Genomic DNA, 24,602 nt, shown 5'->3' with positions numbered 1-24,602 from the left:
CTGTGAGCACACACCCGGAGCAGTGGGCAGCCATTTATGCTGCGGCGCCCGGGGAGCAGTTGGGGGTTCGATGCCTTGCTCAAGGGCACCTAAGTCGTGGTATTGAAGGTGGAGAGAGAACTGAACATGCACTCCCCCCACCCACAATTCCGTCCGGCCCGAGACTAGAACCCACAACCCTTCGATTGGGAGTCCAACCCTCTAACCATTAGGCCACGACTTCCCCAATTCCCCAATAGTCCACGTTTATATATATAAAAAAAAAAAAAAAAAAAAAAAAAAAATTCCTTAAATGAGGAGGCTTGTTACCTTTGCTTTTAGTCATGGGCATGCAAGTGGCTGTAATCCTATGTGGTGAGCAACCATGTGTATGCAGCATTATGCAGTTCTCTTGGTATTAATGATAAATTATTGCTTGGTTTTTCATGTTTTTGAGTAACCATTTCTGTTTGATGTCTGGCAGACTTGATTGCATGACCAGGGGTTTTCATTGGTTTTAATTGAAGCCTAACAGACATCAAGCAACGTGATATATATATATATATATATATATATATATATATATATATATATATATATATATATATATATATATATATATATATATATATATATATATATATATATATATATATATATATATATGTATGTATGTGTGTGTGTGTATATATATGTGTGTATATTGTTTTGTCTGGTACTCTGCTTGGTCAATTTTGTAACTTTGGTGTGTTTTATCTGTGTTAGAAGCACTGGGACAGGGTTGTTGTTCTGTGTGTCTCTGAAGTGGGAGGGGTTACCCTGTAATGGTGTGCTGTGCTCAATATTTTGCCTTGTTTTCATGCGTGTCATAGGTATTGAATGTGGGGTAGAAATTTGATAGTCTCTGACTGGCAACCTCCCTTCTTTACCTCTTATTTAATAATTTTGTATATGTTACTGGTATTGTGTGGTGTGTGTGTTTGTGTGTGTCTGGTGGTGTTTTTTTTCAAACTAATATCATGTAACAGATGCCTCTATGATGATTGTTTGATATACCAGAAGGAAGTCTAGCCTCTCTTGCAAAGTTTCTTTTCTCAACACTCCCCAGTGCTGAAAGTGGAAAAATATATAAAAACATTTTTTTTTTAAATAACCAACGGTTATTACAATGGATAAAGAGAGCTCAACTCTCCCCTGGTCACCCCCTCCCCTTCTCTATAACTTAGCGGTTGTAATTACATCAGCAGATTCGTTATGGGGGGTGGGTGCAATAACGAGGAAACTAAAGACTGTGCCAAATTTTTCTTAAATATACATTCATTTGTGTGCATTTACATAATAAATAGGCTATGTATACTGTGTATAGCCTATTATGTAAACAAATTTTTTATTTCGGATTAATCTCAATTAATCGTTTGACAGCAAAACTGTTGTACTTGTTATTCCAGTGTATGTCATTCCCTGAACAATTTATTTGATTTATTTCAGTTGTTGCTGTGATGATTGTAATAGTGAGTAGGGGAGAGCAGGGGCGAAATTACCATTTTTCAGAAAACTTAATTTTAAAAGATAATGTTGTAGACAGAGATATATTTCTGCTGTGGTCAGTAACTCAGAAGTGTGGTCTAACAATACCAGGTGGTATTTTGAAGAAATGTAGAAAGACTTCAGTATAATTTCACTTTGAACATAAGTTGAACATTGTTACTTTCGACCCCATTGGTTGGGACGAAAGTAACACACAGGTGGGTCAAAAGTAACACAACAATTTTAGCTAGATTTTTTTCTGTTAGTCTTATTTTTTTAAGTATACCTGATTGTGACCTTGTTAATATGTAACTGCAAACATCTTTTGTCCTTTATCTTTGCAAAAAAATTATTAAATTACATTTTCATATTTTCATTTTAAATTTAAGTTTAAGTTTCATCAGATGTCTTAAAACATGACTGTATTTTTTTATTGTAAATTTCAATGTATTTTTATATAATAATAAAAAATTCTACAGAATGCACAATATAAAAATGTAATCACATTAGCATAATAATAAAAAACTCTAAACATAATGTAACAGTAGGCCTATTTATGTTTCCATCCAGTTGTTTTTATGCAGGTGTAAAGGCTAAGATATGGCTACAACCTAAATATAAATGTGACGTAGCAGCTGCCCAGAGAGAGATGTTCCTCTATGTCCAGAAACACCCTCTCAAAAATATCTGGATAAAACCAGACCTCTGTCTGTCTTTCTGACCCTCACTAAGACATATTCTTTTGGTATAATATGACATAAACATTTGTAAGAAATGATGCAAGACACAGAAATTCACAATATAGCTTGCACTGGAACAAAATAAATACTTTTTGTGACTGTAGCGGGACAATGAGGTTCAGAGGTGGCATGATTGCAATTAAATTCATACATTCATGAGGAGATTCATGTTTTAAATATACATTTTGAATAGAGAAATATTAAATGATTTAAATAATTTAATTATAGTGTTCCTGTAGCTCAACTGGTAGAGCACTGCGCTATCAAGCAAGCAAGCGCAAGGTTGGGGGTTCGATTCCCCGGGAACACATGATATGTAAAAATTGATAGCCTGAATGCACTGTAAGTCGCTTTGGATAAAAGCGTCTGCTAAATGCATAAATTTAATTTAATTTTAATTTAAATAATTTAAATTATATGCTAAAAATGACTAAATCCACCAGCATTTGGTGTCTAATCACTGATTTTATCATTAAATCATTCATTCAATTGATTCATTCAAATGGCTGATTCATTAGGAATGAAGTGAGTGGCTTTCTTTATGAATAATTTGTTCAAAAACTCACTTTCATTGAATTAATGAAAATTGTCTGTATTTGCTTGTAGAGATGCAAAGCGGCTGAGCAGTTAATATATTTAGAACTATTTTTCTTGAAGAAATAGAGCAAAATCATGCAGTACTTGTCTTTTGAACTGTTGTATTAAATCAATATCACATTTGCAAACTCCCTTAATGGTCTGTGGACCTTCGTATAATTTGTTTTTCAATTTAATAGGCTTTAAAAAAACAAAAAAACATAATCACTTCAAACAAAACGGAAAAATCAAGAATTCGGCTTAATTATTCGTTTTTATGTTCAGGAACAGGAAATTAATAAACAACTTTAATATTTGATCTCTGCATGTGGGCAGGAGTGAATTCCCCTGTCCACTGATTGGTCAACCAAACATTACAAATTAATAATAGTACTTAATAATAATAATAATAATCCTTCGCTTCTATGTTTTAGTGATTGACTTAAATAAAATGTGAATTTAACGTCATGATTTCAAGGTGAACTTGTTTGAATATCGTTGGGGACTTATTAAAACCCTGAAATAAACACTTCAAACAATAAACCAGAGATGACTAGTGTCAGAAATTAACTACTTGATTTGGTTGTTGTGCTTGTTTTACCTTTTTACCTTTCGTATGTAATCTTGATGATGCTTTTAGATGTATTTAGAGTTTAATGCCAACCAGTCGGCTGTAGGCTACATATATTTAAATAGCAATTACAAATTTATAATAGAATAAGATTGTTTTAGACAACATTTTAATTCAGAAATATGAACAAAATTAAATGATGAAATCCGCCATAGACACTCTGCAATTAACTGAAATCCATATGGACAACTTTATTCCCTGTGAACTTTATTATACATACAGGCGTTGTATGAAGCAATACATAAATTATTTAATGAAAAAGTTTTGTTACCACATATAAATATATAGAACATTTGTTATGACACACATATCTAACCAACTTCACCTAATTTAAATATATACAGCAAAGACTACATGGAAGTCACGTGATTCCTAAAGTACAAATGCTCAGTTTTCAATTCTTCCCTTGAATTCAAGCAGCAAATCAAGTTCTTTTGAGATGCCAGACGCCTCTCCTTAAATGAGGATGAGAGTAGACAGCTGCAATAATTCTCTAATCGTATCACAAATACGATTAGATCTATAATTGTCTGGGTGAACTATTGGTAGCGATAGCGCTCATAGATATGGAAATGAAATGCCTCATTAGTGACTGTTTCTATGGGCAGCTATAAAAGCCGTCCGTCATATTGGAAGGCTAAACTTGACGTCATTCACCATAACAATCAATGAATATTCGAAGATGCCACATTGATTATTATGGTGAATGACGTCAAGTTGACCTTTGCCAGATGGCGGATGCATGCGGAGCTGTCGAATGAGGCATCTACCAATACAAGCTCGCTCGAGATGCGTCGGTGATACGCAGAACGATGGGTGTATGACATTAAAAAACCATCCGCCATCTTGCAATGGTCACTGCTTCGAGACAGAATGGAAGTTGTGTGACGTCATGTTACATTTTTTTTTTTGTGGTGACCAATTCATCCATCAATCTAACAAAAATTAAAACAATAAAAATATTTTTTTTTTTGCCTTCGTAATCTTTAATCCAAATCTGAAAATGCACCTCCTCCCTGAAAAGATGAACCTTCTCTGATGACGTCAAGGCTTAGGCTCAAAGCCACTAAAAGGCAAGCCTGCAACATCTGTTTCCGGGTCCAAGCCTTAACTCATTTCACTCGAGAATACTATCTCAGCAGCCGTTTATGAGCACCGTTCATTCATATTAAACATTTAAGCTAAAAGTTGGACAAATTTTTGGTGTGCTATCAGCGTCCCAAACACAAATAATATGTATATTTATATTTTTATTGTCTGGCTATCTGGGATTTCGGTATGGAGTTATGTCACATCGTGAGTGTATATTAGCAGTGTTTGTTGTTTTCTCGTGGCATCTGATAGAGCGCTTGGACCAGGAAGCTGTGACGCGTGATGTAAGACTTCACATCCAATTAGGCGAATAAGCGTAATGGCTAACTTTACTGCTTTTAATTTCATTCGATTGAAGAAATGCCTTTTATTTTTATCCGTTTATACATTTGAAATCTTGTTTCTCTGTTTAATGTGTAAACAAACCTGCATGAACATATTAAAACTGGGGTAATCATAAGGTTTGTTAATGCATTAAACTCTTGGGCAACATAGGATGGACATCACTCAACATACTGTAGGATCACATGGCCACAACATATCTCTTTCCACAAGTTAATATGTTTAAAAAAAATTATAAATATAAACAGACTAAGTATTTTCCTAGTTTTTTTTTTTATCTATACCCTTTATATATGGAAATCTTGTTTCTCTGCTGAAGCTGATGCATTGTTTTGTTTTCAAAGTCTCCACCATGAGGGCCGCCTTTATAGTGAGTGCGACTTTTGTCAAAGTAATGATGCCAGGTTCCATTACTTGAAGCCCCAAATCCAAAGACATTCACCTGTGTAAGAGACAGAGCAGTTTTGTCATTTTCCCAAGTGTTCAAATCAAATTGTACTTCTCCTAAAGGTGCATTCAGTCATTTTTCTAATTAAAAAATGTTTTATCCCTATGGCAGTGGTTCTCAACTTTTTTGGCCTCCATCAAATAAAATGAAGTCAAATTGTCTTGATTATTATTTTGTGTTTATGATGAGGACTTTTATATGTACAATACCATTACGATTTTCAAGAAATCGTTTCTTTAATTCAAGGATCCATTAAATTAATAAAAAAATATTTCCATTATTGGTAATTTTGGTGGGTAAATTCCAGATTTAAAAAAAGCTTCTAGTGCCCCACAATGGTCTCTGAAGGCCCCCATTGAGAAACACTAACTATAAAATGGAGTTAAGATATGTTGCATGCGTATTTTATTGACCTGTTCAGTTCAGTTAGATTTTTTGTGGCCATAAAAATTGACTCATGGAAACTAGATAATTTGTCCTTGGCGAACCGAAATCATTTTGATGACATTCTTATCTCATGGCCACGGGTTTAATAATGCATAACCATAGCAACCTGGGATCATATCGTAAAGTTTGCTTATTCATTAAAATCTTGGCCATGAGAAAATTGATGTTCCCTAAGCATGCAGGTTCATGTGGTCACAGCATAAGGATGTTGTTACCTTTACAAAATGATCTTGTGGCTGCCCACAACATATTATAAAATTTGTTCTGGCAAACTGAACATGCCTCTTCCTGGTCACAGTTGGTTACTGACTCTGCTTCCACCCTAACTGTAATGCAAAGTATGATTGTTTGGAGTGAGAGCGTGCTACAATCGGTCAGTGATATATGGCTGTTATCTGACTGGCTAAAGGTTGGAGTCTACCTATTTGTGGATTTGTGTACATGTTAATTCTAGAAATGCTTTAAAATACACAAATGCAAAGTAAGAAATACACAAATGCATGCAGCAGTGCATGAATGCGAAGACAGCTATCCTTAACGTACTGGAAACAACCCACAAATGAATGCCGCAAAGTTGTATTTGTGACATAAAAATATATTTGTGGATCCTCTTTAAATCTCACTGTTTATTTGTGAATGAAATGTATATATTTGTAGATTTAATTCTATTTATTTGTGTTGTTCTTTAATGTTTGTGAATCTCTTCACGTTTATTTGAGGCACAAAATCTATTCTGGAGCTATCTGGAAAATATGCAACAAATCTATTTTGATGCGATAATCTATCTGGTAATATGCAGCAGTTCTAACCCATTAATAATAGAACATGGAATCTGAAGTCATATGGGATGAATAGCACACATAAACAAAATTAAAATAAAACTGATGCTATTTAAGAAGAAGATATCATTAAGAACAAAGTTTGTTTGCACATGCAAATTATTTTAGGGCCACTTTTACACCCCGGACATATTTTATTATGTATTCTTATCTAGGTTTACCAATGTATGGGTGTGATTGTGTGCCCTAGCTATGCTTGGTATGTGTCACCTTCCCACACTTACTGCCTCAGGCTAAATCACCTCCTCCTGTACCTTGCTATGAGAGCGTGCCTGAGACTGATACCTTGTCCAAATACCCACACTTGTGATCTTTGCACTTGACTACTTCTATGATGTATGTCTGTATTTGTAAGTGTGCATGAAGACCACAACTGTGTGTAGATCTTTTTATTACCTGATGGTACACAGTTATAGTGCTATAAAAATGCAAGTGTTTACAGAGTTTGACATTTCTGGTGCTTCTAACTAAGTGATAAAAAGCATTTCCAAATGTTTTACAAAATAAACACTACTGCTGCAATAAAACTTATAGCACTATGTTTTACTACCAAATTATATGTCACATCTTTTTTATTAATATTTAACTTATATTGAAAAGGTTTATGTGACCTCTTGCGTGATCTTGGCAAAAAGTCTCATGATTTATGTCCAGAACATGATGCATGATGGGATACACTATGCCTTGAATACGGAGAGGTAATTGAGTTAGTGTATGTTAAGGGCACTGCGCTTTGGCATTTTTAAGATGTGGACTAAAGTCTAACACACTTACTTCCTGTCACGCACACATGTTCTCAAGTGACCAAGACCACAAGTGTGGGTTTACTTTTTTTTTTGTTTTTTTTTGGACAAGGCATGAGAGTGATGTATGGAGTCAGTCCAGTGTTTGCTGCAGAGAGACACACTTTTCCCCTGTTCCAGACTGAACTCTTCTGTGGATTGTTGTTTCTCACCCTCAGATTTTGATTTGTGTATTAGCAAGTAGCTAATAGGTCTTCTGTGGTGAACTGTGTCTGAAGCTAATACCTGACCCTGTTCTTGCGTTTTCTTTTTTCTGTACATTGGTGTGAGTTAATAGAGAAGCTGTAGGGGCAGAGTGCCTTTTTCTTTGTTTATAGTCTCATCCCTTGTTTTTGGGACAGTCACGGAGTTGAGGGAAGTTCAAGGGAATTAAACAGGCAAATAGTTCATGTGTTTGTTTTGTTTTCTAATAGATCATGCTTCACTGAACCTCTGTTTATATAAGAAGTCTAAACTAAAAAAATGCAAACAGTTTTACCTGATCACAGATGAGCAAGGCAAATACTAGTGTTTCTAATAGATTATGTGTCTTTCACAAATGGAAACTCTGTTTATATAAGAAGTCTAAACTGAAAAGAAATGCAAAGAGTTTACCTGATCACAGATATGCAAGGCAAATAATATTGTAATGAAGCCAGTCGATGGGTATCTGCCATGTTTCAGGAGCCATTTCTCATAGACATATTTAATGAAAGCTGGGTGGAGGATCATCACCTGAACAAAGATATTTGAGACAGACATCTCTGCTTATTTTAAGGGGCTAATAATCAGTCTCTTGATCAGAAATTTCATTGTGACATGGATACTCACCTTGTTCTCGTCTGCGTTGATTGAAGATTTGACTCGTGTGTATGTGCTGAGGAACAAAAAGAAATTATGCAAATATTCATCATTTCATATTTATTAAAGTTATTTATTTTTTTTATATATATATATATATATATAGTGCTCACTGTGTGATATGTCTAGTGGTAAAGGTACTTATGAGCCACTGCATGTCACGAATCTTAAAGGGAAAAAGGACAAGATGGGTGGAGTTGTCCAAGTCCATGGCGCTCTCGGGATACAGAATCCGGTGAGTCGTCTTAGACCCCACATCCTTTTCATAACCTTTGGTCGGGCCTTTATTTATCCTGAGAGAACAACACAGGTAATGGCTATCTAAACAATTATTTCTAAAGAAGAACAAGTGTTGTAGAGAACATTAATCAGATTATTCTGTGTAATAATCTGTTCTTCTAGTACCTAATGACGACATCATGGAAATCTATGAGAGACCCATAATGGGATCCCAGAAGGTTTGCCGAGTTTCCCACCACAGCACAGGTTCTGCAGCGGTCTGGACCGGCGTCTGAGTAGTGATCTTCATCAGGAAATAGGGAAAACATCTGATCCACCACCTCTGTGTAGTTAACTCGGAACTTGGATGGCTGTAGACCCTGTACAAATATTTGAAAGATCAAGATAAGCATCAAACTTGTTTACTTAGTGACTTTATGCAAAGCACATCAAGATAAGTCTGTTGTTTTATAGTTTCATATTCACATTGAGAATTTAAACATGATTCTAGGGTGTTCCTCACCTGACCGCATGACTAGTTTTAGTAAGCTACTGCAGGATGTTATGCTGTTATCAAGATGTATGTGCGGAAATGTAGAAACGAAGTTGTTTTATTTCGGCACAAAACAAGTAAAATAAAATGAAAAAGAGGTACTTTTGAGGTATGCTTTGGTTGTAGAACAGAATGTGAAAGTCTCTTCAATTCATGTTAAAATACTTGATTTTGCTCGTAAGCTGAAAACTGCCATTGTAAAAAAAAAAAAAAAAAAAAAAAAATTCACAAGGGAAAAAATTATATTAAACACTTTTGTTTTCTTTTACACTGAAAAAAAAATAAAAACCTCTCCAACTCAAACATTTCTGGTGTTTGGACATCTAAGTTTATCAAATGGTGTAATTAAATGTATAAAATTAAAATCACACTAATTAAATGTGGCCAATGTTTTTTTTCTTTCAGTATTGATAGTTGTACCACGATACAAACACGTGTCGTCATCGTTTATGGGCGGGCCCCCATGATTTACCCAATTCCTGTAGTTTTCAGCAAGATAAAGCATAATTCTCTCTCTCTCTCTCTCTCTCTCTCTCTCTCTCTCTCTCTCTCTCTATATATATATATATTTATATATACATCGCTACATACATTAAAAAACAGACACATACACACATCAACTGTAGTTTACTCGCGACTGAAGTATTTGATTGCCACTTAAACACCGTATTTGTTTAGCATTCAATATTTAAAACCTTACCCTCCACCATTTGTAGGTGTCTTGGCGTAACACACTGTTTTTTCTGTTGAGCAGAGCTGGAATGGTGGGGTCGTATCGATAAACGAACCAGTCGTCGTCCAAAAAGCCCATGACGCACGTTTTACAGGAGCATGAAGTTTCCAAGATCGAATCATCAAAGGAGTCTGTGGTAATATTGATCGGGTTTGGGGTGTACAAAAGAAAGATGGTCGTGAAGCTCAGCAGGAGGGTGATGTTCCGAGGCGTCAGTCTCCTGAAGATCATCTTTTGCGTGCGTACTGTTCCTGCTGGATAAATAAAATTTCATTAAAAAGACAGACGCGTCATTGTGGTTAACAATATAGGTATTTGTTTATTCAGGTATTTTTATCTTACGAAGGCGAGTTTCTGTGTTCTGAATTCACCGCTAGCGCAATTTCAAAGTCATGTAGGTTATGACATGGCACGGTAATTCTGTCAGTTCTGCTCGATTGAATGCGTTCTCAGACTTTAAACTCGATTTTAGATCATTCAATTCAAAGTTCTAATATAATTTTTTTTTTAAATATTGCTTTGATTTTAGTTGTAGTACTTAAACGTTCAAATTACGTGTCACTGTGATTGAACTAAGTAAAGTATTATTTTTTTATTTATTTAACGTCATGAATTAATTAATGCATCAGAAAGTTCAATAATTAAACGGGTTCAGATTTATCGCTCGTTTCAATTCGGTTACATATTGAAAAAAAATACTGAAATAAAACGGAGATTTAAATCTGTTTTACCAATAGAAGTGTTCAATTCGATACGGGTTGACACAAAACTCTTCTTAAATTCTGTCTTAATTATCACATGACATTATATTATAAATATTAGATTTTAGAGGCAAATACATTGATTACTGAACGAATTATAATAATCAATTTAACAATTATCGCAGTATAAAGGACGAACTTACCCAAATGAAAGCGTCAGGGTGATAGTGTCCTCGTATCTTAAGCAAGTTTTTATTGAGGTCTATAAATCATGACAATTATGTAACTATTTGTACAAGACTTTATTTCTTGCCGCTAGAATCAACACAGCATCTGAGTTCCAAAAGCTTCTGCCTCTTCATTAATAGAAACATCGATTCCAGGTTCGCCTCTAAACTAGTGACACCGGTTTTACCTGTTCGTACATGTCGGTGATGCCAAAATGCCAATAGCAATGAAAATATAAAAAATTATAATAAATAAATCGTCTCTTATAGGCTATAAACCCGACCAGTTATGCTGGTTTTTAGTATAGGCCAAAGCATTTAAAAAATTTAACCCAAAGAGATGTTACAGAAAATGTACCGACAAGAATTATTGTTCCTTTTTATTTTTGTCAGTCAAGCAACTAAACTATATGTATAAAACTTGCATAAACGTATACAATCACACAACAAATAGGCATATGAAAAAAAGAAAAAATTGCATATACATGTAAGTAAATAAATGATAATAATAATAATTATATATATATATATATATATATATATATATATATATATATATATATATATATATATATATATATATATATATATATATATATATATATATATATATATATATATAGCCTGTAGGGTAAACATTTTCAATATTTAATTATACAAATTTTTTTAACAAGTCATAAGTCTTCATAAGTCTTTAGCTTTTTTGTTTCTAAAATTGTGCAAATTGATAACATATAGTTTCATTTCTTTTATAAAATGTTCACAAGTTGGCTTTGTTTGGGAGTTTGTAATGTAGGGTATACAGCGTCACACAACAGGTGGTTGGGGTGATATAGCTCACGTGACAACGAGCACAAGGATAGGCATTTAGAATGTTTTATATATATATAATACATTCTAAATGTATTATATATATATAATACATTCTAAATGCCTATCCTTGTGCTCGTTATATATATATTCGATTCTTTATACAAGAATATTGACTAAGTCGTTTAAAGCTCCAGTGGTTTTCTGAATAACCCAGAATTTTTTGGAGAAACCGACAAGTTCTTGTATGACAAAAGGAAAACTAGGACCGTGAAAGTTTAATCGCTTTAAACAAACTGAATTGCGGTCTTTGAGCCTAATGTCTTGCGATTTGTGAATTATTTAAAAATAACAAAGATAGTAATAATCAAAATAGTTTGTCCACATCTCAAATGTCAACAGTTCTAATAAGGAGGTTTTTTTTGTTTGTTTGTTTTACTAGAAAGAAAGTTTAATCTGCTCTAATCAGTTGTAGGCTTCACCCTCCTACACAGTCCTGACAGTGACGAGCAAGGTCCACAGATCGCTGGATTTAAAGCTGAACAGTAAATGTGAGTAAACGTGTTTTTATTTATTTTTATTATTTTATGGCTGTTGCTTAACGATGTTCGGAGTTGTAATTAGATAAATAGGCTAATCTGATAGCCTACCCCAGATAAAAAAAACTAAACTCAGCCTAGAACATGAGAGTTTATCTTTTGTTTTTACCTTTTTGTTTCTTTACAAGTAGCCTATCATATTAATAATATAATGTTTAAACATCCAATAACAAAGTTAACATCCAAGTACTATTCCGTATAAGAAGATTACACCGATCATTTTGCCGATGATTGTATATCCAAAGCGACTTATAAATGTGGAATAAAACATAGGGTATATTCAGAATCTGCGCTAGAAGAACTGCATGACATTAGGCGCATGTTAGAAGAAGCATTTTGTGATTAAGCAGCATGTTTTTTGGATATCAAAAAACAAAACCGGTTCTTCTTTATAAAGAATCTCGCTAATGGTGTCACTTCATAATGATATCAGTGCAAATGCATTTGTTCAACTGTCGTCTTTTTTGTGTTCTTTCTCATTTTCTCTTGTAACATTTGTAAATCGGATATAACAGTTGTGAATTGGAATTTAATTTAAACAAATTTGAACACATCGAAAACACTACGTATCCATTACATAATGTACATAGTACTGCGCTCAAGGGTGGAAGTATTTTCTGATGTCGCCCCCATGTCTAACCCCCGCCATGTCACTTCTGCGACTGCCGAGGCACCGCACGAGGCGATAGGTTAGGGTGACACGTGCGACATGGATTTCGAGGACAGCGCAGCGCTGGAATATTCTCCACATCGCTCGCTCTCCCCTACCTTGGTTCAGAATAAAATATTTATTGAGCCTGTCGTCTTCTCTAATAAGGATTTTCAGCCCACACCGGAGGCATGTAGTGCCATCTCCTTCGGTTTTGGACGCTATGATGACGACGTTTTATCCACTGCGGCCTCGGGGTCTGAGGACTTCGTGGCCAACACTAGCCCTCTCCCTCCTAACATACAGGAGAGGCTTGTTTCTCCCTCCTACAGCGAGCTGTTGGATGTGGTTTCTTGTGCGGTGGGTAAATTGGGAATGGATTGGGAGGTTGAGAAGGCAGAGGCCCAACCTTCATCTAAGCTGGACGACCGTTTTCTATCTAGTCGGACACCTGCACAGCCCCGAAGGCCTTTACCTTTTTTCCCAGACCTCCACAAAGAGGTTTCGAGGTCCTGGAAACAGCCGTTCTCCGCGTGGATTACTAACGCTGCGGCTGCGGATTTCGCCACCATTTTCGCCTCTCGTTCTCGGGCCCCAAATAGCAGCTTCTGATGTTCTTGCTGCTTGCCAGGGACTGTGCCCTCCACTAGAGTGCGCTGTTGGACCGCTTTTGCGCATCCAACACTCTCACTGCAGTCCCCATGCTCAAACACTGACTGTCTCGCCGCATTTATGCACGACATAAAAGACCCATTTATGACGGCTCACACAGCCGCCGCTTTTTCGCTAGTGGCAGAGCCGATGTTCAACCTGCCATGGACACGTTTCAGGATTATACACAACGAGACGTTCTTCCCTTTGGCTTAGCTCTGGCTCCCCATACTTTTTCAAAATGCATGGACGCAGCTCTGGCCCCATTGCGGCTCCAGGGCGTTCGCGTTTTGAACTACTTAGACGATTGGCTGGTGTTAGCGCAATCACAGACTCTAGCACACTCTCATCGGGATCTTGTGCTAAATCATTTAAACAGCCTGGGCTTATGCACAAATTTCCAGAAAAGTGTTTTAATTCCCTCTCAACTGATAACCTTTCTGGGAATAGACTTGGACTTTCGCGCGATGACAGCAAAGCTTTCTCTCCCGCGAGCTCAGTCGATTGCGTCATGCGTGTGGCAGTGAGATTGTGCCTCAGACTTCTAGGTCTAATGGTAGCGGCATTCCCCGTAATTACTTCACATGCGCCCTTTTCAGCGGTGGACGAAAAGACTAAATATTTCACTCTGTTGTCTTCCGCATCGGACGATTTCGGTGACACGGAGGTGTGTGATGTCGTTAAAACTATGGATGTCAACTGAATTTCTTCTAGACGGGGTTCAGCTGGGGATTTGTGCTTTCCGAGAGACTGTCACGATGGATGCGTCTTGACCGGTTGGGGAGCTGTTTGTCAAGGGCGCCCAGCCCACGGAGTGTGGACAGCAGCACAGTGCAGTTGGCACATAAACAGGTTGGAATTACTGGCGGTTTTTCTGGCTCTCCAGTATTTCTCGAATCTGCTGATCCGCCGTCATGTGCTGCTCAGATCAGACAACACAGCGGTTGTGTTTTATCTAAATCATCAGGGAGGATTACGCTCTCGCCCCCTGTGCAGGCTGGCGAGACATGTTCTTCTTTGGTCTCAGAACAAATTTCTGTCGATCCGAGCTGTTCATGTCCACGGACGTTTGAACTTCGGAGCGGATTTCTTTTCCAGGCAGACTCTGGAGCAAGGGGAATGGAGATTACACCCCCAAATGGTAAACCTCTTATGGCAGATTTTCGGAGAAGCGAGAGTGGATTTATTTGCGTTGAACATGACTACGCATTGCCTGCTATGGTTCTCCCTATCCCCTCCATTGCCCCTTGGATGCGTTAGCTCACAGCTGGCCTAGGACCAGTTTGTACGCTTTTCCCCCGATTCGTTTGATCCCAGTGGTATTATCCAGAATACGGCTGGACAGAGTGGAACAGCTGCTGCTGGTGGCTCCGTGGTGGCACACACAGCTGTGGTTCGCGGACCTGATCAGTCTGTTAGCGGGCTCTCCATGGGAGATTCCCCTCAGACAGGATTTATTATCACAAGCACAGGGAATGATTTGGCACCCGAGGCCAGATCTATGGAAACTGTGGGCGTGGCCTCTGAGCGGAGTGAGTTAGTATGTCACGGTATTTCTGTTGAAACTACCGAGACTATACTGAAATCTAGAGCAGCTTCTAGGAGACGCTTATATGCTTTCAAGTGGAGACTGTTTACGACCTGGTGTGAAATTCGTAATATGGATCCAGTTTACTGCCCAGTGGCTTCAGCCACTCTAAAGGTTTACGTGGCAGCCATTTCAGCTTACCACGAATTTATAGACGGTGCCTCAGTGGGCCGTCATCCACTGGTTTCTTGTTTCATACAGGGTGCGCGACGGCTGAGGCCTTTCCACCCCGTGCGAGTTTCTTCATGGGATTTATCCATTGTGTTGCAAGTTTTATCAGGGCATCCGTTTGAGCCCTTGGAAATTGTTACAGGCTCTCTCTGTTTCACCCTCGTGCATGGAATTTGCACCGGGCTTTGTGAAGGTGTTGTTGCGACCAAGGCCTAATTATGTCCCTAAGGTGATATATAATAATCCCTTTTGCTTTCAGCAAGTGGTCCTAGAGGCTTTACCCCCTGCTGAGGCGGGGTCAGGAGATCTAAGTCTTTGCCCTGTGAGAGCTTTAAAGGCTTATGTAAATCGTACAGCCCCATGGCGTGAGTCTGACCAGCTGTTTGTCTGTTTTGGACATAAGAGTAAAGGCCATGCTGTTACAAAACAGCACATGTCCCATTGGCTGGTGGAAGCAATATCTTAAGCCTATGAGGCGCGCGGACTCGCTTCGCCCTTAGGAGTTAAAGCTCATTCCACGAAAGCAGTGGCTTCTTCTCGAGCTTTTCTCAGTGGATCTTCTATGGATGATATCTGTGCTGCGGCAGGTTGGTCCTCACCGAGCACTTTTATCAAGTCTTACAGTGTGGATGTGAGGATGGCCCCTGGCTCCCAGGTTCTCTCCGCTTGAGCAGATGCTTCCTTGGATCCCAGCTATCAGGTACGTCAGGCGTTATGGTATAGCGTTCCCATAGCCGGTGACGTCACCGCAGCATCGAAGTGACCTATGAAAGGGAACATCTCGGTTACGTATGTAACCATGGTTCCCTGAATAGGGAACAAGATGCTGCGGTCCTGGCCGTGCCATACCTTGATAGCATTCTTCTTCTTCAGTTCATGAAATCTGAGCAAAATAGCGCGTGGCACCCAGGTATATGATGCGTGCGCATGCGTAAGGGTGGTGCCAAGCGCTATTTGGCCAATAGGATTGGCGAGATGGTATTTAGCTTCAGACATTCGTCACACTGAGGGGTGTTCCCATAGCCGGTGACGTCACAGCAGGATTTCGTTCCCTATTCAGGGAACCATGGTTACATACGTAACCGAGATGTTTTTCTCAATTCTAAGGATGCGTTCCAAACGGGACATATCATCCTATGAAGGGCACTCATGAGTGAAAAGAAACTTCAAGAAATAATTGTTTGGTCCCCTACACCCTTAAGCCCTTCGACGCTCTCACTTTAGAGTTTAACCCTTTGATGTAATTAGGGCATTGTGATATGCCCTTCCGAATGAAAAGCAGGGCAAATCTCTTAACTAGCCTAAATCGCATATGAAGTCAAGCCAAATGTCAGGATTTATGAGCTAAAACTATACAGTGCTATAGTCAAACTGCAACCTGACTTCACACTTGTGCAAAATAAATAGCCTAGGTGAGACTCCCAACCCTGAACTGTGTATCTTCCATCGCTTCCGTCTGTATCACACGCCATGTCGCCATCCCTGCCTCCCTGCGCCATGTTCATATCCATCCTAAATAGTATGTGAGATTAGAATAAGAGTGTCCCAAAGCATAGTAGTAGTATAATTTTATTTAATGAAACAAAATCTTACAAAATAAGTCCTTAAGTGAACTAATTTCATAAGAGCTTTCTGCTTGCATTAAAACCATATGTTGAAAAGAGTATGCCAAAAGTCCCAGGATGGTATTTTTCAGGTAGATTTTTGAAGTGTGGATCAGTGTACACTCTAATGGTAATATTGGCCACAATCCATTTCGCGTTGACGAAGGATTCAGTTCAGAACTAGAAACAAGAATAAAAAGTGTTAAAAAACTAAAAACATGGTGGATGTCCGTGATATGTTATAAGGTTTAGATAAACAGTTCAAGTTACGAATAATCAATATTTAACCTGGTAAAAATTAAATTAAAAAAACTTTATTTTAAAGCTAGTAACAAAGTCTTGAGCCATTTTTGATGCAGTTATTGCAGAAAGAGAACGTGTATTGAATTACATAAAGATATTTGCGTTCTTTAAAACTATTTGAGTTCGAACAAACACTTAGTTTAGCCTGCAGTGTTTCATAGAGCTTGGAACGTTCACAATGGAAGTGGTTCATAGTTTTATTTTGAACTTGGACTCGAGTATAAAAAATACAGTCAGTGCTGCACGCTTTTGGGACATAAATGCTTCTAAAATGCTTCATGTACTAAAACAGTGCCATTGTTTATTAATAATCACTATTAATACTAATAACACTTTTTATATTAATAACCTTATTAATAATATTACTATTAATAAAGCAGAATATCCCAGAATATGAACTCAACGTGTTAGTGCACATTCAACTTTTTCTCCTCCATAGAAAATCGTTAGAGTAAATGCTTAATGTAGGCTAATAGAGGAAGACCGTGATATAAAAAGACCAAATCTGTTTAAACAGTTTATTTTTAAAAAAATATATTACACATAGATGAGCCCAGAATATTAATAGAACTTGCAAAAGTTTCAAATGTTTTCTCCCCTGTATAAAAACATAAAGAAAACTGGTAACCTGTCTTAATGGATTAGCGTGTTGCTTAATAATCAGTTTATGAGCGCCAGTTAGGAAAAATAACAGAAATTAACATTCCTAGATTAGCTTGAATTGTTTAATTAGCTTTAACTGTTGCTTTAATTATCTTCCTCAGTATTTTTGTTCATTTTCCAATTAAAATATTTAAACATTCTTAAATCAAGATACATTTGCATGTGAAGGAAATTGAAGATGTGTGTTCTTGTTTTCTGAGAAACTGGACAAAATTAAATGAGTTTATGCTTAAAACGAGTTGGTTGGTCAGTCGAAATTAAGATTTTGAATTATTTTTTTATTTTTTTGACTCCATGGGCAGAAATTTTTTTTGTTTTAATCATAAACCTGCTTCATTTTGATCAAGATGTCTGTCATTTTGTGTCTAGTAAATTTATCTTTATTTAAGAGTCTTCAGACACTTGCATTGGAAAACAAGAAAAAAATACAGAGGAAAGATCATTACTTTTTTGTCCTGTGTGATCAGCAGGTAGGAACAGTTATTTCCATACACTTATATGCTCACAGTTACCTCTCTCTCTCAGCCTTTATTCTTATAACTAAAAGCATTTAATTAGGACCCGAGCACTGCAGTGCGAGGACCATATTGGAATTGTTCCATTCATTAATTATTGTGCTTCACTGTCATTTATTGCTCAGGTTATCTCCTGATAAGGTGCTAGAGGAATCTTCTCGACCTCAACCAGCCCAACATCAGAGATTCAAGATCCATAATCAATCAAAATGCGATGGTGTAAAAGCACAAAGGTCATCTTCGTGGTTCTGTTTAGCACTGCCATCTTTACTGTGACCATACATAAAGTTCCTTATGGACATTTTAAAGATTTGGTGAACAATAGCATGGTGGAACGTTTCCTTCGTGGTGAACCCTGTGCCTGTATGGAGCGCTGTCTGGCTGCGAGTGACGACATGTGGTTTGCTGAACATTTCAAAAAAGATGTCCCACCAGTGCTCTCTCTCAATAACAGCGTCTTCCCTGACCTCATCTTTAAATGGTGGCAGGTAGTGTCTTAGTGTGTGTGTATGTGTGTGTGTGTGTGTGTGTGTGTGTTATTTAGTACTTCAGCTCACTTCATTCCTGCAGTTAAAATGTACAATAAGCTGGACTGTGTGCCATTCAAAAGTTTAATTGATTTGATAAAAAATTAATAAAAATCATAAAGGGTGGATTGCCCACTTCAGGTTGGTGGAGAGTTCCTGCCTCAAGTGGAGGAGTTCAGGTATCTTGGAGTCTTGTTCACGAGTGAGGGAAGGATGGAACGTGAGATTGACAGACGGATCGGTGCAGCTTCTGCAGTAATGCGGTCGCTGTACCGGTCTGTCGTGGTGAAGAAGGAGCTGAGCTGTAAGGCAAAGCTCTCGATTTACCGGTCAATCTACGTTCCTACTCTCACCTATGGTCATGAGCTGTGGGTCATGACCGAAAGGACAAGATCCCGGATACAGGCGGCCGAAATGAGCTTTCTCCGTCGGGTGGCTGGGCGCTCCCTTAGAGATAGGGTGAGAAGCTCGGTCACTCGGGAGGAGCTCAGAGTAGAGCCGTTGCTCCTCCACATCGAGAGGAGCCAGCTGAGGTGGCTCGGGCATCTATTTCGGATGCCTCCTGGACGCCTTCCCAGGGAGGTGTTCCAGGCACGTCTCACCGGGAGGAGGCCCCGGGGAAGACCTAGGACACGCTGGAGGGACTATGTCTCCCGGCTGGCCTGGGAACGCCTCGGGGTCCCCCCGGAAGAGCTGGAGGAAGTGGCTAGGGAGAGGGAAGTCTGGGCGTCTCTGCTTAGACTGTTGCCCCCGCGACCCGGCCCCGGATAAGCGGAAGATGATGGATGGATGGATTTGATAAAAAATATTTAACATGAATTTATTCTTATGATGCAAGGCTGAATTTTCAGCATCATTACTCCAGTCTTCAGTGTCACATAATCCTTCGGAAATAATTCAAAAATGCTGATTTGATGCTCAAAAACATTTCTTATCAGTGTGGAAAACAGTTGGGCTGCTTAATGTTTTGTGAAAACCATAATGCTACTTTTTTCAGGATTTGATAAATAGAAGTTCAAAAGAACAACCTTTATTTTAAAAATAGCAGTGTTTTCTATAACATTATAAATGCCTTTACTGTCACTTTTGGCCAATTTAATGCCTCCTTGCTAAATTAAAGTTGATTTCTTTCAACGTCTGACCCCAAACTTCTGAATGATAGTACATCTTTTAACTAAAAAGCAGTTTGAGTTTAGTTTGAGTTTATATAAAATGTTAATGGTGATTTTAAAATCTAGTCTTCTGTATGTTGATTTTTATTTGATTGTGATGTCATGTTGATGGAATAAGAGCTGTACTTTCCTGCATCACTGTTCGTTTTTAATCCATCCACAGTCTCTACAATCAAGGAGCAAAGCTAATTACTCCCAAGTGATTACAGAGCTGTTTTCTGTCATTCCTGGAGAGGAATGGTACAGAGATGATGGCCCGTCCCGCTGCCGAACATGTGCTGTGGTGGGGAACTCTGGGAACCTTTTAGGATCATACTATGGTCCTATTATAGACAACCATGATTTTGTATTCAGGTAAACTTTTTTTATTTTATTTTCATGACTTAAAATAATCAAGAAGCTAATTATGATAGAGATTGCAATTTTACAAGCCTGCTTTCCACAGGATGAATAAGGCACCAGTTGAAGGCTATGAGAAAGATGTGGGATCCAGGACGACCCATCGTATCATGTACCCAGAAAGTGCCACCCACCTGGACAACAACACACACCTGGTGCTGTTGCCCTTCAAAACACTGGATATCCAGTGGGTCACCAGTGCTCTAACTGATGGATCTATCAAACGGTGAGAGAATATCATGGAAACAAGGTCACAGTTTACCACAAAGTGAAAAACAAATGGTCATGTTATTTTGCATAAAGAAAATGAAACCTATTTTTACAACTATTTTCAGCACAAAACAACCAACCAAAAACAGTACAGCATTAAAACAGTTTGCAAATGTTCTTCTACACCCACTGTAAAGGTTTAGTTAGGGCTGGCTGAAATGCAGCTTTATGACTCCACAGACACCTGCAGCTTCAAATATGGGTTTGCTGCGCAACAGTGACCTTTTTATAGCTTCCCTTTTAATAAAAGAATACATTCATTGGTTGAACAGAAACTTTTGTTAATAAGCCTTTATCTGATCGACTGATTTTGTGTTCTTATTCATTCAGATCTTTTGACAGTTCGATAGTCTCTATTCATTTATCACTAAATATTATTTGTTTTCATGCTTTCAGTCTTCAGAAATATTTCATGTGAAATGTGACTTGTTTAATAATGCAGAACAACCTTTCCATTTACCTAAGAAAGACCTGGCAAACTATTTAACAAGGTTGTCTGAGTTTGATGATATCTAAAAAGATATGAGAAATAAAACAAACAAACAATTTTTTCTTTGGAAAATTTAAATCAGAATTGAAAAAAAATTCTGAAATCCTAGTTATGTCAGTAACATATCAATTTGGAACACAGTATGTTCAGTGTGTGTGTGTGCGCATATATATATATATATATATATATATATATATATATATATATATACATACATCGAATAATTATTGTCTTAAAATATATTTTGATTTTGAGGGGTAATTTGATTGGGACATTGGATTCGTGACTCTTCATGTTTTGAATAATATATGAACATATATTGTGTTCAATTGTTCTGACCCTTGTTTCTCTTCTTGTATTACTCAACAGAACACGGTTTAAGGTTATAGACAAGCTACAAGCCAACAAGGACAAAGTAAGATCAGTTTCTTGAGTTTGTTTTTCATCAGTAAACCTTTCAATAAAAAACAAGTTTCACTTAAAGACCTTTTAATTGACATAATTGGGCGTGCTAAGTGCACTTTGTCTCAGCAAACATCACCAAGGACACCTAACAGCTCAGGAGACTAATGTTACCATACACAAACAAGGCTTGAGATAATTGTACTGTATACAGTGTTCATATGACATGTATTGTATACAATACATGCCATAGGAACCTTTTAGCATCATCACAGAACTTGATACTGCAAACACATGCTAGATCCTAACATATGTTTTATTATGGGGAAGTCGTGGCCTAATGGTTAGAGGGTTGGACTCCTAATCGAAGGGTTGTAGGTTCTAGTCTCGGGCCGGACGGAATTATGGGTGGCGGTAGTGCATGTACAGTTCTCTCTCCACCTTCAATACCACGACTTAGGTGCCCTTGAGCAAGGCATCGAACCCCCAACTGCTCCCTGGGCGCTGCAGCATAAATGGCTGCCTACTGCTCCGGGTGTGTGTTCAGTGCTGTGTGTGTGTGTGTGTTCACTGCTCTGTGTGTGTGCATTTTGGATGGGTTAAATGCAGAGCACAAATTCTGAGTATGGGTCACCATACTTGGCTGAATGTCACGTCACTTTTTTCACTTTCATTATCAGATTCTGAGTCCCAGATTTTCTCAGACTCTTTAAGACCCCATTGTAGATTCTGAAATGACTTATAATTGTCTTCTCATTCTTTCAGGTGATGGTTATGCACCCTGCTTTTATGCATTATGTGCACAACACGTGGCTGCACATTAAGTCTCGAAGATCTTATCCATCTACTGGTTTCCTTGTGCTAATATTCGCTCTGCACATTTGTGATGAGGTAAAGCTTTTAGCAGTCACTTCCGGTAGTTTGTGTGCTGTGCACTAATGTCAGGTACATTTGCTGCTGTTTTTTTTTCCTTTGCTTAGGTCAGTGTGTTTGGCTTTGGCTCGAACAGTAAAGGCACCTGGCACCACTATTTCGAAAAAACACCCAAGTCTTTCAAACGCACTGGTAAACACAGTGGAGGGATTGAGCGCGAGACCATCTTAGAACTTCAGGAGAGGAAGCTGATTGACCTATACACAGGGTGGTGAAAAAGATAATGACATTGAGTAGCGTGTTTATTTATTGATATTTACTTTTATTTATGATAAATATAATGATTCACACTTTGGTCAAACGGTTTGTCTCTGTACGGTTTTAGCTTTTTTTTTTTTTTATAAATGAATGTTCAGTCAGCATTGACTCTCTATATTGATCAAAAATGGCAGTAAAGTCTAAACAAAACAAATTCTATTTCAAATAAATGCTCTTTACAAAAAATAAAAAATACAGTTGTTAATTCTGTTCTCTTTCTGTCAAAAAATCATGAAAAGTATCATAGTTTCCACAAAAATATTAAGTTTCATACACTGATCATGTATGTTATGCTTGGCGATTCAAGGACAAAGGCGAGAGGAACCAAATGCAGATTTTACAAATGCAGAAGTAATAAAAAGGAACCAGACAAAAAGAAAAAGGAGTAACCAAATGTGTAACAGCCAGTAAAGAGATAAGAGAAAGATCAAAGGCAAAAACAGGGTAACAGGGGGAGGAGCTAGTGAATTGCTATGGTAACTTGTAAATAGTAGCAGGTAAGCAAACAGGGACACAGATCACAGGAAGAGAACACAGAAAGGGTGGAGAAACACATTTAAAAAATACAGTCAAAAAAGAGAACCAAGGCAAGGGCACATAGGTTTGTCCCTGGATGACTCATTTGCGTAGGTGACATTACTAGTTTTTATTCAAAACAGGTGATGGAAAAACATACAAAACATGATTGCTGAAATATTATCTGAGAAAATGGTTCTCAGGTTAGTATACAGTAATGTTGATCGCTGCAGAAGATTTTCAATATTGAGTAACACTGCATGTTTATCTGCTGGGGCGTAATGGGGGGACGGAGGGATGACACACAACAGACACAATAGCACTGTGTAACTGATATAGGCTTATGTTTCATTTTTTCCCTTTTTTATTCAAATTATTCCCAAACGTGTTAAATAATGAAATATCTCCATTCTCCTGAAACTGTTTTGCAATGCGCAATTAATATCTTACTTACATTAATTCGCACTTTGTTGTTTTTGATGAGAAAATTTGTCAGAGAGCATGTGCAGTGAACAAAACACCGGCCTTTCAGTGATGATTGATCTCATTATTTATTTATTATTAAGATGCGAGTTGAAAGTTGCTTTCAGTTAAGAGAGCTTGAACATGTATTTTAGTCTAGGACTCGGCTTAAACCTTATCTGTGATACTGGGCGTAAATATAAGCCTATTGTTTGTATAGCTTACAAAAATAAGCAGAAACATATAGGGATGCACGATTATGATTTTTCATGGCCGATTCCGATACCAATTTTTTGGCTATTGAAAACAATAACCATAACGGTTGCACTTTATTTTACAGTGTACTTTATTTTTTACATGTGTACTAACATGTACCTATAGTGTACTTACAGTGTATTTATCTAAGAAAGTTCTGGTAACACAAGGTAACTACATGGGGTAGGGTTAGGTTTAGGGATAGGTTCAGGGTAAGTACCTTGTTATTACATAGTTATTGTAATAACTATAATAAGTACATAGTATGTACATGAGGAACAGGACTGTAAAATAAATTGCTACCACCTTAACCATCTGAAATTAAAGGCAGTAACTGCACAGTAAGTAGCCTACATTCACTACAAACACAGATGGTACAAAAATTTTTAATTGGATGAATGAAACCCTTTTTTTCAGTGCGCTACAGCAGGTGATTTTTAAATCAAATTAAGTCGATGTATTTTTAAGGTAAAATAAAAGTAATCCTATACAGAACTGACGTTTACTTCTGGCTTTTCAAACGTGTACGCAAGTTTTATTTTATAAAAAATTACAAATAAATAAATAAAAATTTCAGTTTTGTCACAGTTTAGTACGTTTCGTTTCTGATCCAACAGGTGGGGGGACAGGTCCAGACTTTCCGGCCTGCCATAGTATGCAGCCTGCAC

The 24,602-nt window shown here is 37.6% G+C and overlaps 2 protein-coding genes and 1 long non-coding RNA gene across 6 annotated transcripts; 2 read left to right on the top strand and 1 right to left on the bottom strand.

Moving 5' to 3' along the window:
• Positions 1–3,592: 3,592 nt before the first annotated feature.
• On the bottom strand, positions 3,593–10,000 carry LOC127935479 (CMP-N-acetylneuraminate-beta-galactosamide-alpha-2,3-sialyltransferase 1-like). The gene is made up of 6 exons (XM_052533386.1): positions 9,737–10,000; positions 8,670–8,863; positions 8,378–8,557; positions 8,235–8,280; positions 8,019–8,138; positions 3,593–5,329 (listed from the first exon to the last, which is right to left on the bottom strand). Exons 1-6 carry the CDS (start codon positions 9,998–10,000, stop codon positions 5,162–5,164), a joined length of 972 nt encoding a protein of 323 aa, XP_052389346.1. The 3' UTR covers positions 3,593–5,161.
• LOC127934849 (uncharacterized) lies at positions 8,436–9,325 on the top strand. The gene is made up of 2 exons (XR_008147916.1): positions 8,436–8,574; positions 8,667–9,325. It is a non-coding gene; the product is annotated as an uncharacterized LOC127934849 (long non-coding RNA).
• Positions 9,934–22,912, top strand: LOC127935478 (CMP-N-acetylneuraminate-beta-galactosamide-alpha-2,3-sialyltransferase 2). Of its 4 annotated transcripts, XM_052533382.1 has the most exons (9): positions 9,934–10,080; positions 11,950–12,058; positions 18,125–18,205; positions 18,376–18,738; positions 20,113–20,303; positions 20,395–20,574; positions 21,478–21,523; positions 22,276–22,401; positions 22,491–22,912. In XM_052533382.1, exons 4-9 carry the CDS (start codon positions 18,460–18,462, stop codon positions 22,656–22,658), a joined length of 990 nt encoding a protein of 329 aa, XP_052389342.1. In that variant the 5' UTR covers positions 9,934–10,080; positions 11,950–12,058; positions 18,125–18,205; positions 18,376–18,459; the 3' UTR covers positions 22,659–22,912. The 4 variants fall into 4 exon arrangements, with proteins under 4 accessions (XP_052389342.1, XP_052389344.1, XP_052389343.1 ...); XM_052533384.1 differs by lacking the exon at positions 9,934–10,080 and having other exon boundaries at positions 11,693–12,058; positions 18,134–18,205; XM_052533383.1 differs by lacking the exon at positions 9,934–10,080 and having other exon boundaries at positions 11,693–12,058; positions 18,127–18,205.
• Positions 22,913–24,602: the final 1,690 nt, after the last annotated feature.

Source organism: Carassius gibelio, chromosome A19 (assembly GCF_023724105.1).
Source record: "Carassius gibelio isolate Cgi1373 ecotype wild population from Czech Republic chromosome A19, carGib1.2-hapl.c, whole genome shotgun sequence".
Classification (NCBI taxonomy): domain Eukaryota; kingdom Metazoa; phylum Chordata; class Actinopteri; order Cypriniformes; family Cyprinidae; genus Carassius; species Carassius gibelio.
Note: the sequence above shows the minus strand (reverse complement) of the source record. Positions and strands in the feature narration are given on the sequence as shown.